This window comes from Drosophila innubila (assembly GCF_004354385.1).
Source record: "Drosophila innubila isolate TH190305 chromosome 3R unlocalized genomic scaffold, UK_Dinn_1.0 2_E_3R, whole genome shotgun sequence".
Classification (NCBI taxonomy): domain Eukaryota; kingdom Metazoa; phylum Arthropoda; class Insecta; order Diptera; family Drosophilidae; genus Drosophila; species Drosophila innubila.
The window spans coordinates 13,533,045-13,549,074 of NW_022995380.1; the positions used below are offsets into that span (position 1 = coordinate 13,533,045).

Below are 16,030 nucleotides of genomic sequence, written 5' to 3' on the forward strand. Positions count from 1 at the left end.
TTTCATACCAAATATAAAATTCAAATACCTTCAGCTTTAATATTTGCTCAAGTGAGTAAGTTAAAAAATAAAGAGATGAAAATTTTTATGAGTAAATGTTGATTTTGGTTTCGATTTTAACTCAATTTTGAAAATTGAAAATTTTAAATTTTCATCAACTCCTTATATCGTAATTAGTATAAAAACACATATATTGGATTCTAAAACGTTTCATTTTTTTGTAAAAAACCACGCCAAATTGGACAGAAATGTTGACTTGTTAAGTCTATTTAGGCTAAAACCAGACGTTTTAGAACTCACATACATTTGTATATTATTTGTAACACTTTCCCTGCACTTGTATACAGCCAAGGTAAGTGTAACGTAAGGTAATGTCAATGTCATTGTCATTGCTTATGGGATTTATAAGACGGAAGAGGAAAGAGAACGAAATGGCAAACAGGAAAATGTCGAAGCCCAAAATACTAAATGCAAAACACTATAAAATAATCCACTCGGCGAAAGCAAACAGAGCAACGACAAGTGAGTGCCTGGGGACTCAGAGCGGGTGGGTTGGGTGAGCAGGGCTCGATGGCTAAATCAGTTAAGAGAACTGTTGGCCGGCCGAGGTCGAGACGCGACTCGTTCATCCGCCCATTTGTCCCAGCCACTGATACGACAATTTCAATGATTCGCAATTCTCTAGTGTTTTGTTTTGTTTTTATACCCGTTACTTAAAAAATAAGTAAAAGGGTATATTATGTTCGTTGGAATGTATGTAAGAGGAAAAAGGAGTCATTTCCGACCCTACAAAGTATATATATATTCTTGATCAGCATCAACAGCCAAGTCGATTGAGCCATGTACGTCTATCCGTCTGTCTGTCTGTCCGTCTGTCTGTCTGTCCGTCTGTATGAAGGATCGTCAAAAGGATCTCAGAGCCTATAAGAGGTAGAGTAACCAAATTTGGCACACAGATATCTATTTACCCCACGCAGATCAAGTTTGTTTCAAATTTAAGCCACGCCCACCTCCGCCCCCGCAAATCGCGAAAAACTACATCATAAAAAACTACATAAAAAAAACATCAGTTTTGATGTCATTAACGATATATTTTTAATATCTATTATTCCATTAAATAGCATCAAATCGGAGAAGAAGAAAATCAATACAAGTAATTTCTTTTAAGTTCTTTTATATATTAAAATAAGTAACGGGTATCCTATGGTCGGGAACTCGACTATAGCCTTTCCGACTAGTTGAATTTTGTTTTGGTTTCATGGTTTATTTCGCATTTTCTCTTGCTTGTGAAATTATTTATGCATTTTGTTTTGTAGCTAGCGCTTATTAGTTGCAATTTGCTAGCGGCGAAAGTTGTTCGCCAGCAAGTAGTTAAACAAATTTCATAATTTATCACAAAAGAAGTTGATAAAATGGGTAAAAACAAAGGCGGCGGCGGTGGTGGTGCAGGTGGTGGTGGTGGTGGTGGCGGTGGTTCTGCTGGCGGCGGTGGCGGCGGCAATGTAAGCAATATTTGTGTTATGCAACTCGCGTTTTAATTGTGAGTCTAAAATTGTCACTATAAATTTAGAAATACATACTCTATACTATACGAGTAGCACTTGAATATTATGATGAAGGCCCATAATCAAAATTCTTAGAATATTTATTGAGATATAGTAACAAAATTTTTACTTATTTGGTATAAATGTTGGGCAATTTAATATAAAATTAAATTTCATTTGAATTAAAATTTTTTTTTAATATTATTTTTAAAGAAATATATTGAATAAATTAAAATTCACTTCTCTCTAAATATAGGCAAAACTAGTGAATATTTGTTGAATATGATTAAATGGTCTTTATTTTAGCAATGTTCAGTATTAATTTAAGTTAAAACCCAACTCGTTATAAATGCTTGTCCTTATTCTTAATAAGCGTTTCTCATTACTTACTCTTTCACTGAATTGTAATCCTTTCTACGCTTTCTGTCAACAGAAAAAAGGCGGCGGTGCCGGTGGCGCAGGTGGTGGAGGTGGCAAAAACAAAGTACCTGCTGCTGCCGCTGACAAAGCTGGTGCAAAGAAGGGACAAGACCAAAAGGCAGGCGCCGGCGGCGGCGGTGGCAAAAAAGGAGGCAAAAAATAGCGAACAGGCGACATCAAAGGGCATTAAATTAGAATATTAGAATAAATATATATTTGCAACCATATCTTAAGTCGAAACGATATATTATATAACACAATAATCACTTATAATTTTAACTTTCTAGAAGAATCTTTTAATTTATGTTCGCAAAAATTTTACAAAAATTATTGATGCAAACTTGGCATCAGCTTAAGAAAATTGCAACGAAAGTGAAATTGGGATCAGGGCTGACAATTATTTAAGTTTTTCTTTCAAAATGTTTTATATTTAGCATTTAAAATGCTCAGTTAATTAGTAAAATTAATGTACACACATACACTTGCACAAACAAGTGGAATCTTAACAACTTCCCCCTGCCCCGTGCGATTACACAACTGACTACACATGATACTGCATTGGCTCCCTGGTCTTCCACACGGCTGAACGCGATGGCTTTGTGCACTCCTCTGGCCACTTCATTAAGCTGATGAGCTGCTCTGGGTGATGATGCTCTTTATCGGAACCACTCCTGGGACATGCCAAAGAACGAGGCGGCACTCGACTTCGATTTGTTGCTATCATTTTTGCGTGTTGATGGCTTACGCGTTGGAGTCGTCGTTGTCGGCTGCCGAGGTTGGAATAGAGGAGTGGAAGAGATATATGGGTTATTAATTAACTGGTAATTTCAGTGATTAATCTATTAATTTGCGAACGCAGCGAGATTTATGGTTAACAGAAATAGCAAAAACAACAACAACAACAAGTAAAACAAACATTAACTGGCATAATTACAGCTCGATTTATTTACTTCATTCCAAATCGCAACTAATTGCCAAAGCATGCGACTAACGGCGATCAAATAACCAACAAAGTCAGCGGCCGTAAATTAACATCTGCTTTACGATTTCATTTCAATAATGGCCAATTCATTAATTAGCATTTAAGGCTCTTATGACGACCACACACTCACACACACACACACACACACACACACATGCGCTTATAAGTGCTTTTGCTGCCCAGTTGCAAGTTTTGGTTTCAGTTTCGTTTGTAGATGCCAAACTTTGGCCAAGCACTTTCAAGTGTTGCACACTGGAAGTTGCAACAGCATCTAATTACAATTTATTTTCAACCATTTTGGTTTATTATTATTGCTAACACAGAAATTAGTATAATGAAAAGGCTGCTTCAGCCGAAAGTCACTTGAAGCAATTAAACAATTTACTAACATTAAAAGGTCCTATGATGATTTTCTTCAACACAGTAGGCAGTAGAGAGGTATATAATACAAATATGTGCACACGATATATAAGCAGGTCACCTGTTGATCCTAATCGGGAACATAACAATTTCAATTGAAGCTAATTCGAAATCTAGAAAGCAGTACATATCATCAAATTAAATATACTACTAATATACTAACATTCACATATTTATTATATAAACAAATTACATAACATCACATGCCTATTATTTAGTTTAAGTAACTTATATTGGGATCAATTTCTAATAGAAAATAAAAAATAATATAAAAAAAATAATAAAACATCTATAAAATTAAATTAGTTACAGAACTTCTTCCCCTCAAGCACAACGAACTGCAAGCATTCATAAAAAAGTTTGCGTTTGTATGATCTAATTTCGAATTAAAAATTTTCATAAAATTGCTTACTTATTGCCAAATTATTGTAAAAAATTACTAAAAGAACAGATTTAAATTGCGCGTTGTTTCAGATTGTGATCAATTACAATTGCAGTCGTGGCTGTGGTTTGTGTATTGGCTATATGACACTGCTTGCGTTAACTGCTTGAAAGCAGTAAAGCTGTTCACAATAAACCAAAGTTATTTAAAATTACAAATTGTCTTCAAATTTAAATGAAATACATGCAAAATTCCGACTTTTTCGAACGCATGCAAAATTGTAAACAGAAACATAAAATAAAATAGCAAATTCAAATCCTACCGAAAATGAACAAACGATGATATCATTTGAAACAAAACTACAATTCAAAGAGCTCCTATGAAAGAAATATATTTTATAAGTAAAAAAAAAAAAACATTTTAAATAATATCAAATGGAGTTGAGTTATTTGTTTAACCATCTCCCAAGATAATACCAAAGGAGAATGTCATTAAAATATAATTTGTATTAAAGAGTTTAGAAAAATAAACGACTTACCTTCTCCGGCTCGGCGACAAGGGACTTCCGTTCGGAGTGCCCAACTCCAGCTGAAGTCTGCGGCATAACGATGGGCAATAATGGAAACCAAAGCGATGTGGAGCCTGTGGAGCTGAGACACAGCACATTGGGATCAGCTTCATGTGACAGAGCCGTCGTGTTGCCCTGTGAAGTAACTGGAGGCGGTGTTAGGACTCCCAACTCGCCATGTAGACGCGCCGCGGAGCGGGAGACGTGAGTGGTGATGTGCTCTGCGAACAGCTCAAAGTCAAAGGGATCGATGCAGTCACGGAGTGTGCGCTGCAGAGCATGAAAATGCTCGTACAGTGAGCGCTCCTCTCGGCTAACTCCGAAGACCCGTTCCAGAAACTTCAGATCAAAGTACAACTGCAGAGCAATGTTTTGACTGGTCTTTGTGCACTCCGAGGCAGCCAGTTCCTCATAGTGGGACAAGAGTTGAGTCAGAAGTTTCTGGTTAAAGGACTGCAGCACCTTGGAAGGCAGTGTCTGGGGAACTGCGATGTTCAGACTCTCGATTAACTGGTGCAAATATGTTTGCAGTGAGAGACGCGGCTGGTTGGGAATGCGAATCGTGGACTGCACGTTCTGATCGTGCTCCTCATCGCGCTGTTCCAGAGTCTGTGTCTGCCAGAGCTGCAACAATAACGTAGGCTAATTATTACTCATGATTTGTAGTTAATTGACTTACCGGAAAATCCCGCAATACAACATCATGGGTAATAGCCTGTGGTAGCTTATCCTTACAGCTGTGAGCGGTCAGGACATCATCAATGATTATCTGCCACATGTGAAGCATCTCCTCTTCGATCAGCAAGCACATTCGCTGCCAATGCTCAACGCCGGCGGCTGTCAGGTTTCCAGCCCATTGGCGCCAACTGGTGGGCTGGCAGAAGCACAGCTTCAGGTTGGGGCACAGCTCGATCAATGCCAGGGTATTGCGCAGCGCCTGCAACAGTGCCTGTCGATCCTGCAGTTGTAGTGCTTTCAGTTGCCCCAGATACTCGGTGAGTTGTTGCTCCGCCGTTGTACGTAGAAAATTGATTAACGTCAATTTGTCCTCGGCACGGGTTGTCTGCTCTTGAAGCAATACGTTCAGCTCCTGGACAATGGCAGCCAGTTGGGCATCGAACCGAGCGCAGAGCTCAATGGTTGCCATGTCATAGCCCTTGGTGCGGTTGGCCAGTCGCTTCGGTTGATCGCTCAGAGCGGCAGCCAAACTCAACGGCAAATCATCGCTTTGTTCGCGCCAGATCTGTAGTGGGACCGGAGCAGTGCTTGTCTGCACCATGGTGACCACCTGTTCATAGGTCTGCTGCATGGCGGCTGCCCAGCTGCTGCGTACAATTTCCCGCACACGGGCATTTATCAACGGCATATACTTGATCCTGTAAAAGTCCAACTGAGCCTGTGGCAACTTCAACTGCTCCTCCAACTCATTGTAGCTGTGTCTAGCAGTTCCTCCCGCTGCCAACTTGATGTCCTGTATTGTCTGCATATTGCCAACCAGGGCAAAGATCTCCTGCAGCTGCTTGGACGCCAAGCCGTCAATCTTGGCCATCCACTGGCGCAATGCCTCGGCCAGCTTTTTTGGTGTCAGTTGCGGGGTTTCAAACTGCGGCCTGTAACCAGATATGATGTCTGGCAACAGATGCGCCAACTGTCGCTCACTGCTCTCCATGCGGGTAATGCTCGGAGGCGAAATGGCCGCCGAGCACTCTGCCAAGCGCGTAAAGAGTAAACCATTGGCTGCGGAAGAGAAAGTTGAAGTAGTCGCTCTCATTGTCCTACCAAGTCAGTCACTCACCAAGCAAACACTTATCTAGCAGCTCAATTGTGCCGTTCAGTATATTCAGGCTGGTCAAAATGCGCTCCTTGACCCGCCGTGGCTTGTCCTTTTCCACATCGCTGCGCTGGCTCTGCAGAGAATTGACAAAGGCTGTGGCACGCAGCTGCAGAAAGGTTTGTAGCACATGAGCCAGATCACACTTGTCCAGAAGTAAGAGACTCTGCATGCAATCGACAGCCATCTCAGCACTCAGCTGCTCACGTTCGAGGACAGCCATTACGGACTGTTTGATGGTGACGTGGAAAGGACGCAATATTTCCCATTGCTTACGTGCCACGGGCAGCTGCTGCATCAGGGCATTCTTGGCATCCAGCTGTAGCCCCGTGCTGATGTGGCGACTGAATAAAAACAGCTCGGTGGCTGCATAGAACTCCTCCTTGTCGATGTGCGTCCAAATGAGCTCTGGTAAGCTGCTTAGCAGCTTTATCTGCACCATGGTGCTGTAGTAGTTATTCAATTGCTTGCCCACTGTTCGCTGCTGCAGCAGTGCCTCAGTAGCGGTCGCTGCCTCCGTCGCTGTCGGAGTCGGCGTTGTTTTGAAGCCAAGCAGCTGTTGTTCATTCAAGCTCTGGCAATTGGCTTGGACACAGTGTACCTGCTCAATCAGTGTGCCGGCAGAGGTCTGCATGGCTGCTATGGTGTCGGCAGCTTTAAGCAGATCCCGGTAGCGTTCCCTGCAATTCAAATGGGTTTGACGAGTTGACTTTCATGTCACGACGTGCCACATCACTGTGGCAGAGACTTCGTCACTTACCCCACCATGGTGCGCAACTCTTCGCGTTTGTTTTCCACTACGGTTTGGATTTTCTTCTGCACCGTGTCGATCTCGAGCACGCTGTGCTGCTCGAACAGCGTGTCCACATTTAATTGCAGTAAATCGGCGCTCATATTTTAACAATTTTTCATAAAAACTAAGCGACAAACTTGTCGTCAGCTGTTCGCGGTCTTAACATTACAATTTTAACTTCCATTCACTTAACAGCTGCTAAGCTGTTATTAACAGTAAATTTAAAAACAAGACAAAAGTTATTTCTCTGTAAAAGTGAGAGTATAATTGCTAAATGTCGGGAAATTATTCTAATGAGAATTATTCTTAAATTGGATATATGAAAACGCCTCTATTTTAATTAAGCCGTAAAATAATAACAGAGAACTGCTGCTTGCGATGATTTGTGGTGGTAAGCCGATCGGCAATTGTAAAGTTTGGTGGCCATCGATTTTTAACAACCGATTGTGACATGCATCACAAAATGACCCGGTAATATTTTTAATAATTCACCCAAAATATATGAAATTAAGCTAAAAATTTAAAATTAAAAGTTAATCTGAAGTTGTATAATTTAATTATAAAAAAAAATATAAAAAAATCTACAAAACTCCAACATGAAATCAGCAAAGATATTAAAAATTCAGCAGCAGCGAACAAATTCTAAAAAATTGTGCAAATTGATCACAATCAAGTCTGTCAGCCCGTTTTTTGTTGCAACATGACTTTTAAAACAAGTTGGCAGCGCAGTTACTAAATCAGCTGTGATTTTTGATTGTTGTGATAACTGCTAATATTTGTGTGGAAGCGAACAATATTATCGTTTAATGATTAATATGATATTAAACTGGCATGTTGAATTAAGCTATGTAGCAGTCTGTTTCAGAACCAAGAAAGAGTTTTGCACAGGGAGAAATTTCGAACTCAATTTGTTCTGTCCTAATAACCGAGTTTATTTAAATGTTAAAATGTAAATGCATTTGTATAATTATAGGCAGCTTTATAACAATATCAATATATGTTAATTGACTAATTTGAAATGCCATTCAAAATGCAATTGGCAATCACAATGCGCTGTATTTCGGAAGTTCCCTCGTAGATTTCAGTGACGCGGGCATTTCGATAGTAGAGTTCAGCGGGCATATCTGTCGTATATCCCATGCCTCCCAGTATTTGAATACACTGGTGCGAACAGTATGTGGCCGTCTCGGAGGCGTGTAGCTTCGCCATGGCTGCTTCCTTGGTGATGGCGAATCCGTTGTCCTTCAGCCAAGCGGCGCGCCAAGTGAGCAGCCGAGATGTCTCCACGCGCAGTGCCATGTCGGCTATTTTCTGCTGAATCATCTGCAGTCGCGACAGACGTTGTCCAAAGGCCACACGCTTCTCTGCATAGTCGGTGCACAGCTCGAGAGCAGCCTGAGCAATGCCCGTCGCCTGGGCAGCAATTCCAATGCGTCCACTGTCCAGGGATTCCATGGCAATCTTGAAGCCGCTGCCAGGAGAACCCAGCACTTGAGACTGCGGCACGGACACATCGTCGAGGGTCACCTGGCAAGTGGATGTTGCCCGCATGCCCATCTTGCTCTCCTTCTTTGCAATGCAGAGACCCGGAACGCTCTTATCGGTCAGAAAGGCTGTAATCCCTTTGTGCTTAAGTGATTTGTCGATAGTGGCAAAGATGAGCCCGCCACTGGCCTCCTTCGAGTTGGATATCCAGGCCTTGGTGCCGTTCAACAGGTAAGCCCCATCGTCACTGAGCCTCGCTGTTGTGCTGGCGGCTCCCGCATCGGATCCATTGCCAGGCTCCGACAGTGCGTAGAATGCAATGTGTTTGCCCTGGGTGTAGGGTACCAGGAACTGCTCCTTCTGGGACTCCGTGCCATGCTGCTGCACTGCACCCGCATACAGATTGTTGACCCCCATCACAATAGATACGGCTGCATCGCCGCGAGCCACCTCCTCCATGCCTATGGCATATGCCTGATAGTCCAGGCCAGCACCACCTGCAACAAGTCCATTAGGGTCGCTTCTCTCAACCGTGCTTAGGTACTCACCGTACTCTTCTCTCACGATCACAGACATTAGTCCCATCTCGCCCAGGCGTCGCACCTGCTCCGCCGGGAAAAGCTCTTCGCGATCATGACGTCGGGCGTGCGGCGCCAGCTCGGCGTTTGCGAAATCCCGACAGCTTTTCTGTAATATCTGGTGAGTCTCCGATAGCGCTGCCAGGCACGCGATGCCTCTGTCGCTGCCGCTGCTCAAGCTGGTTCGTTGACCTGCAAATTAGTCGCAGAGTGAACCGAGGTACATTAAATTTGGTCACGTTTGTTTTCCCTACCCAGCGTCCAAACGCTTCTACACAGCTTTTCCATTTCGTCAAAGCTCTCTACTGAATGCGCCAAAGCTTTCGCCGTCCACTTGCTGAAAAGGTTCGCAACGCACTGCCGATCGAGGGCGATCGAGAACGATAGCTTTTATATGCAGTGCGAAAGCTTCCAGGTCAACTGTGGCGCCAGGGGCGTAGCTGCCACCAAACAAGGGGATGCACATGAAAAAGCTCTTGCTCATAATTGTCAGCTGCCAAGTTACATTTTATCTATAGTAATCAGTGAATATTTCCATTTTACTTCGTACAAAATCTTTGGTTAGAAAACCTTCGAAACTACGCCTCTGTGTCGACCGATTCATTGAAAAGTTCTTTGTGTTGAGCTTTATATACCTCACATTACACAGACTAAAGAGGTAGTCACGACTTTGTTGAATGGGAATACACCATTTGGAATTAAGTCAGTTTTAGGTATTCCTTAGTCGAGCTTTGATCGATTCCAGAGATGTGGTTGGGTCAGAAGATCAGTAGCAGAAATGAAAAGCGGTTCAACGCTTTTCGGAAATCGACGATGAAAGTTTTGCAATGCAAATTCAAGTTTAACTTGATGATATTTTGCATTCAATTAGGTATGCGGAATTCAACACACCCACTTTTACCATTTACACACATGTCTGTGTAGTAGATACATATGTATCTTTTTCAAGGATTTTCCTGTTGAACTCAGTAGACTGTCTGTATAATTTAAAAGTTCATATAGTTAGAGTTGGAGAAAAGCCCTAGATATTAGCACAACTGCTGCAACAAATAGTTCCAAATTAATTTAACTGGTTTAATAATCGCGTTTCAAGGACAACTTTAAGTAATCAACATGAATTATCTTATACAGCGGGGCAAGGTGCGTCAACAAGCGATCAGTGTGCCCGATGGTCTGCCCGAGCTTCTTTCGGATATAACGCGGGAAGTGCTACGCTGCCAGCCGACCAAGGAGTGCCTCTGTCAGTTCATCATCGACTATCTTCACTCGTTGATTGTGACGCGAGAGAAGGCAATGGGTAAGATCTTTTAATATGATCAGTCATATAAGTACTAATGATTTTTTTATGCAGTTGCCAAGAGCATTTTGGATCGGGCTTTGCGCCAAGTGGACAGCATTATATCTGACATGTGTATTTGTGATCTGTCCAAGGAGAAGTCGGATATGATGGGTCAGGTTATGGAGGATTGCTTCCGCAATTTTCTGGAAAAGCGTCGCTGTGAGATGCGTAGCAACAAGGAGGCAATCAAGTTTGCAGACATTGACATGCTCGAGGAGCTAATACAGAAGTGCTCTTTTACTGAGGAAGAACTCGACATGTCGCGCCCAACAATCGAGAGCGCTTACAAGCGATTTGTGGACGCTTACATGGCCGCAGCCAAAGATTCTCAAGGCACCGAGATACTCTATCAGTACTTCCGAGATCGTGAACTAAAGCGCATTCAGGAAATGATGCAATACCAGGCGGCCACTCTCATACAGGCAGCTTGGCGCGGCTACGTTGTCCGCAGTGCGATGGCCCAACATGAGTGCATCTGCACTTGCATGCTGGTAACTAATATCCTCAACAACCATGCTGCGATATGTTCAATGGCAGTACTTTTATTTTTTGTAACTTTAGGACGATAGAGATAAGGAGGAGGAAGCCAGGCAGCAAGATGCTGCTGCACGTGTGATACAGAGATTCTTTAAAACCATGCTCTTGGTAAGTTATGAATCGAAACATTCAATAATTGAAAATATAATTTTATCTGCTTTTTTTTACAGCGCCAGTCGATTAAACCGGTAAGTTACTAACTCTTTTTGTAGCTACAATGCCCTAACAATAACAGTATTCGCTAGATGGGAGATCCTTGCGCGGAAAGAGAAACACCTGGCTCAAAAGATGGAAGCTTAAAAACAATCACAACCATACCTGTAGCCGAAACTCCAAACACTACAGCAATCGATACTGAAAATGTATCGGATACTCGGTCAATCAAGCCCGATGATGCAACGGAAACTGCAGAGACTGGCGAAGGTGCACCGGCTGCACCTCCTGGGGAGGCGACAGCAGCGGCTGCCGAGCCTCAAGAGCCTCCACCGGTTGAACCCGAAGCCCCGAAAGCTGAAGAAGCTCCTGAGGTTCCTGCTACTGCTGAGGCCGAACCAGCTGCAGAGCAGCCACCACCGGCTGAAGAGCCAGCACCACCTCCAGCTGAGGAAGCTGCAGCACCACCACCAGCTGAAGAAGCTGCAGCACCAGCTGAGGAAGCGTCGCCCGCTGCAGAGTAGAATTTTAAATGCAAAGATATTTTATTGTTATTTATTTTTTATTTCCAACACGCTCTTATCTTGTAAATTAGTTTAACGTGTAATTCAATATTCAAATCGTCCTGAATGTAGCCTAAGATTTAGCACTAAGTGTTGCCAATTATAAAGATAGCGTCAATCAGATAAGTCGATTATTTTATATTTATGTATATACAAGATTTTTGGAATTTATAATATTTATCAGATTTCTAAAAGGCGATATACTCCTGTATTTAATCGACCAAGGTCATCATTAGACAATACAAAAGGTAGAATCGTAGAAGCAACTTTTTTATTTTGTTTTTATATTTAATTCCCAATTTCGTGTAAAGTCTGTAAACTGATTACGTTGTATGTATATCTATAAAATCGGTTTCTAAGAGGCAATGTGCTGCTTTATCCAATCGCTGAAAGTTGAAACTCTTGTGTAGACATCGGGCGACACAAAGAGACCGCAGACAACCAGCCCATAGGAAACTACGCCCACTTGCTTCAATCCATTGTCGTTTCTTACCAAAGGTCCACCAGAGTCTCCCTAAATATTGAACACATTATGTGGTTATCGAAAACGTCGACTAAACTCTTTTGGGCTTACCGAACATGCTCCTCTAAACGGTCCCCTCGCACAAATCTCCGTATCCGTGACGGCATCCATGCCACTTGCTTGGCATTGACTATTTGACATCGTCTGATAGTTCATCCGTTGCAATGTAGTTGGATAGTTAAAGATGTCCAGAAATGGAAATGGCACTGGTAATCTTAAGCCCCAGCCGGTTAGAGTAACTGGAACACCACTGCCGACAAACTCTTTGTCATCGAACTTAATAGACTGGATGGAGACATTGTTGAAGACCAATGGTGGATCAATGGTTAGCACCGCAATGTCACTAGTCTGCAGCTCCTTGTAGTCTGGATGTATGACATAGGACATCACCTGGGAGCGCGATCCACTCTGCTCGTCCAAACTGCGTATACCTGCTACCACAGACATTCGTGTCACATTGAGGCCCTGGCAACAGTGGGCGGCTGTCAACACGCGATCGGGCGCTATGATGGAGCCACCACAGAAATGCATGTGACCCCCACGAGTTGCATACTGCATAGAGACCTGATACGGCACATACTCTCCGGCTTGCACATCTGAACCACCAACAATACGTGTGGGCGTATAACCACTCGGCTGTCGAGCTGTACAAGATTTAGAGTTATAGAGGATATTTCAACTTTTCTAATGTAGCTTACAATTGAGGCGCACCGCTCCGGTTGCCATCCACAGAGCTGTCATTAAGAGTAATTGAATAAGACCCATGTTATTTACCTAGTGTCTAAAGCTGACGCTTTCCATCACACTATATAGTGCTAGACGTGACCCTCATTTCAAAAATTTGCATAGATATCGCAACTCACCAAGTTATGCCATTAATTTTGATCTTGAAATTCAAAAAATAAATGAGCTCTCATGGTGGTAATTGGCATATGATCCATTTACTGACAATGGTATATGCGTGAATACCTGACACACTAAGCTTATTTACTGATAACTCTCTGGGGTGGCAAGAAGCAGAGCAGCTTAATCATTCGTAAGAAACTTTTCCATTATATTAATTTTAAGAATTCTCTTCAAAATCTCTCGCACTTTAAACATGACGAAATATGTTTGCAATGTGTATTTAGTAAAAAAAAATTACGAGACTTTATCATTTTCCAATTGGCTAAAAAAGCAGTTTGACATAATACTTATTTCATCATGAACTTACTTTCGTAAGATTAAATTCCCTTAACTAATTTTTACTAGCTGCTTTACGTGATCTCTATAAAAACCAGGTAATAAAATTTATTGAATATAGTCAGATGATAACAATGGCAGATTCGCTCAACCATAAATATTTATTCAAATTAGCAACAAATTAGCAACATTTTTATTTCTAGGCACTTTAAAAAATCGATGATCTTTACATATTACTTTAATATATTGCAAATTTATATAATAATTTATAACTGAAGATTTTAGAATTATTCAGGTTCAGAAATTCAAGAATGTATGCAGATTTAGAGATGGTCTATTAAGATCGGAACACAGTTAAACACATATTTGTATAGTACAGTTAGGTTTTTAGGTGTTTTTTTAGTTTGCATATTCAAATACATAAACGTTTTGTTTACCATTAGAGAGCATTGTTTAAAAGGGATCAATTAATTTGCTATCAAAACATTTATGGGTGCGGCATGGAACATTAATTAACAACTATAATAATAATATATGTCGATTTATAATATTTTAAAATTAACTAAGGAAGGCACGAGTTAGAACAACATAAAGGTAAAGACCAAAGTCCAGATGTGAAGAAACAACAAAGTGTCTTATCAAAATTCTGTTTATAAGATGGGAGTAGCTTGAATTCTTGTTAATATGAACAACCTAAATATAACAACTCTTAAATTAAGGAATGCGGTTTTATTGTTAAGCAATTTTGATTTCTCAAATTATATTCCATAGTATAAAGGAGTACAATTAAAGTTTTTGATCTGTTGACTATGACCTTGAATTTCTTTAAGTATTTTATCATTTTACTTGAAGTTTATGCTTTTATTGTAAAAAGGCATGTCAATAATAATAATTTCAGTCAATCAAATTCTATTCTTTTAATCATATAACAAAAGAACTCGCCTACGCGTATTATGCTAAAACTATAAACTTTTATGTATTACTACATGTTATTATTGTTCAGATTGTTGAATCTTAAGTGTCATTAAAAAGATTCGCTAGTGGTATTTGCATACTATTTGAATTAGTTAAAACGATTTTAAAAGTCGCTCATCATAGGGAGAAAGAAATTCGCAAAACTTGACCTACATTTGGCGTAATTTAATTCCTATTGATGCGGCACTTGCGAACCGCGCCTTGAGGAAGATGATAACCAGTTCCACATATTTCAGCTTGTCATTCTGATCAAGATTAAGCGTATTCTAGATATTTGATGATGTTTCGTCAATATCTCGCGACAAACAACAGTAAGGTAATAAAACAAGCACTAAACTAGATACTTTGATGTATATTATTATGTTTAACGGTTCCTTTAAATCTAGGTTTCTAAAAGTGATTTCATTAGAATATACTTTCCTTTGGTATAAAAGAGATCAACTACTTGCATAGCGAAACACTTCTGTTCGGGCCATGGAGATGCGCATAGCAATCTGCTGCCTCAGTAGGTTTCATTTTATGAAAATATTTTCGAAACATAATTAATATTTTCATTATATTTTTCTCTAGTTCTGGGCATCAGTTTGAGGATCAGCTTGGCTGGCAAGCATGAAAATAACCAAGATTCCGGAAGACTTCTTTCCGTTCAGGTTCCAGCCCCCACGCCATCGCCCCCAACTGTAATTTACAAACGGCCGCATCCTTATTACCCGCCACCACCACTGCCTCCTTATTACCCCCCACCGCACTCACATCATCCGCCATCGAAATGCAAATGTCCGCCTGGACCACCAGGACCACCAGGAATTCCAGGCACCAACGGTAAGTGCATACTTAGGACTAGGGAACACATAGACCTATTTAGCTGACAAAACAAATTTTGAAATAGGCACCCCAGGAAAACCGGGACATCCTGGAGCAAAGGGAGACAAGGGTGATAACGGTGAAAAGGGCGAAAAGGGTGACAAAGGCGATAAGGGAGACAAGGGAACAATGGGCTTAACAGGAGCTCAAGGACCTCAAGGACCTCAAGGATCTCAAGGCCTGCCAGGAGCTCAGGGATCTCAAGGCTCACAAGGACCTCCCGGTGCACAGGGATCCCAAGGATCTCAGGGATCTCCAGGTTCTCCAGGCTCACCAGGATCGCAGGGAGCTTTAGGTCCACCAGGGTCTTCGGGATCTCCAGGCTCTCCAGGAGCTCCTGGATCTCAAGGTAATACCGGACCTCCAGGACCACAAGGACCTCCAGGAACTCCGGCAGCCCCACCCTCATGGCCTGCGCCTCCGTCACCGCCGCACCACCATCATCCACACCCTCACCATCCGGGTCCTATAATCGTACCAGTTCCAGTACCTCCCCATCATGGTCATCATGGACATCCTGGACATCATCATCATCATCATCATAAACCGCATAAGCCATGGCATCCAACAAAAAAACCCCACCATCCAACAAAAAAGCCCCATCATCCAACTAAAAAGCCCCACCATCCAACAAAAAGACCACATAAGCCGACCAAAAGACCGACTAAAAGGCCAACCAGAAAGCCAACTAGAAAACCAACTAAAAGACCAACTAGAAGACCAACTAGAAGACCAACCAGAAAGCCAGTCACAACAACAAAGCCAGATGTAATGGAAACGACTACTTTAGTAATGGAAACAACTACATTACCAATGATTGAAGTTGAACCAGATGTGGAGAAGGAAAATGTTGAAGAACAGGAAGCAGCTAAACCAACTCCACAGGATATT

The 16,030-nt window shown here is 41.7% G+C and overlaps 5 protein-coding genes across 5 annotated transcripts; 2 read left to right on the forward strand and 3 right to left on the reverse strand.

Annotated features, from left to right (window-relative positions):
• The first annotated feature begins 1,313 nt into the window (after positions 1–1,313).
• LOC117791366 (putative glycine-rich cell wall structural protein 1) lies at positions 1,314–2,200 on the forward strand. The gene is made up of 2 exons (XM_034631095.1): positions 1,314–1,502; positions 1,978–2,200. The coding sequence occupies exons 1-2, from the start codon at positions 1,413–1,415 to the stop codon at positions 2,125–2,127; spliced, it is 240 nt and encodes a 79-aa protein (XP_034486986.1). The 5' UTR covers positions 1,314–1,412; the 3' UTR covers positions 2,128–2,200.
• A 78-nt stretch (positions 2,201–2,278) lies between these two features.
• Positions 2,279–7,095, reverse strand: LOC117791365 (conserved oligomeric Golgi complex subunit 1). The gene is made up of 5 exons (XM_034631094.1): positions 6,908–7,095; positions 6,112–6,827; positions 4,996–6,053; positions 4,287–4,940; positions 2,279–2,731 (listed from the first exon to the last, which is right to left on the reverse strand). The coding sequence occupies exons 1-5, from the start codon at positions 7,039–7,041 to the stop codon at positions 2,621–2,623; spliced, it is 2,673 nt and encodes an 890-aa protein (XP_034486985.1). The 5' UTR covers positions 7,042–7,095; the 3' UTR covers positions 2,279–2,620.
• Positions 7,096–7,919: 824 nt separating this feature from the next.
• On the reverse strand, positions 7,920–9,360 carry LOC117792145 (short-chain specific acyl-CoA dehydrogenase, mitochondrial). The gene is made up of 3 exons (XM_034632154.1): positions 9,258–9,360; positions 8,974–9,195; positions 7,920–8,922 (listed from the first exon to the last, which is right to left on the reverse strand). Exons 1-3 carry the CDS (start codon positions 9,289–9,291, stop codon positions 7,949–7,951), a joined length of 1,230 nt encoding a protein of 409 aa, XP_034488045.1. The 5' UTR covers positions 9,292–9,360; the 3' UTR covers positions 7,920–7,948.
• Positions 9,361–10,021: 661 nt separating this feature from the next.
• On the forward strand, positions 10,022–11,718 carry LOC117790405 (GATA type zinc finger protein asd-4). Its single transcript, XM_034629847.1, has 5 exons — positions 10,022–10,300; positions 10,355–10,833; positions 10,904–10,987; positions 11,050–11,067; positions 11,125–11,718. Exons 1-5 carry the CDS (start codon positions 10,117–10,119, stop codon positions 11,554–11,556), a joined length of 1,197 nt encoding a protein of 398 aa, XP_034485738.1. The 5' UTR covers positions 10,022–10,116; the 3' UTR covers positions 11,557–11,718.
• A 196-nt stretch (positions 11,719–11,914) lies between these two features.
• On the reverse strand, positions 11,915–12,883 carry LOC117792015 (chymotrypsin-1). The gene is made up of 3 exons (XM_034631965.1): positions 12,817–12,883; positions 12,170–12,762; positions 11,915–12,109 (listed from the first exon to the last, which is right to left on the reverse strand). Exons 1-3 carry the CDS (start codon positions 12,881–12,883, stop codon positions 11,951–11,953), a joined length of 819 nt encoding a protein of 272 aa, XP_034487856.1. The 3' UTR covers positions 11,915–11,950.
• Positions 12,884–16,030: the final 3,147 nt, after the last annotated feature.

Bases quoted from the DNA above. Each gene is read 5' to 3' on its own strand.
- LOC117791365 (XM_034631094.1), bottom strand. From the start codon at position 7,041: ATGAGCGCCGATTTACTGCAATTAAATGTGGACACGCTGTTCGAGCAG. The intron at 6,054-6,111 runs GTGAGTGACTGA...TCTCTTCCGCAG, and splicing joins GCTAGATAAGTGTTTGCTTG to CCAATGGTTTACTCTTTACG. The intron at 4,941-4,995 runs GTAAGTCAATTA...TTATTGTTGCAG, and splicing joins TTGTATTGCGGGATTTTCCG to CTCTGGCAGACACAGACTCT.
- LOC117790405 (XM_034629847.1), top strand. From the start codon at position 10,117: ATGAATTATCTTATACAGCGGGGCAAGGTGCGTCAACAAGCGATCAGT. The intron at 10,301-10,354 runs GTAAGATCTTTT...TTTTTTATGCAG, and splicing joins GACGCGAGAGAAGGCAATGG to TTGCCAAGAGCATTTTGGAT. The intron at 10,834-10,903 runs GTAACTAATATC...TTGTAACTTTAG, and splicing joins GCATCTGCACTTGCATGCTG to GACGATAGAGATAAGGAGGA.
- LOC117791366 (XM_034631095.1), top strand. From the start codon at position 1,413: ATGGGTAAAAACAAAGGCGGCGGCGGTGGTGGTGCAGGTGGTGGTGGT. The intron at 1,503-1,977 runs GTAAGCAATATT...TTCTGTCAACAG, and splicing joins GCGGCGGTGGCGGCGGCAAT to AAAAAAGGCGGCGGTGCCGG.
- LOC117792015 (XM_034631965.1), bottom strand. From the start codon at position 12,883: ATGGGTCTTATTCAATTACTCTTAATGACAGCTCTGTGGATGGCAACC. The intron at 12,763-12,816 runs GTAAGCTACATT...AATCTTGTACAG, and splicing joins CGGAGCGGTGCGCCTCAATT to CTCGACAGCCGAGTGGTTAT. The intron at 12,110-12,169 runs GTAAGCCCAAAA...TTCAATATTTAG, and splicing joins CGTTTAGAGGAGCATGTTCG to GGAGACTCTGGTGGACCTTT.
- LOC117792145 (XM_034632154.1), bottom strand. From the start codon at position 9,291: ATGGAAAAGCTGTGTAGAAGCGTTTGGACGCTGG. The intron at 9,196-9,257 runs GTAGGGAAAACA...ACTAATTTGCAG, and splicing joins TAGAAGCGTTTGGACGCTGG to GTCAACGAACCAGCTTGAGC. The intron at 8,923-8,973 runs GTGAGTACCTAA...GACTTGTTGCAG, and splicing joins GATCGTGAGAGAAGAGTACG to GTGGTGCTGGCCTGGACTAT.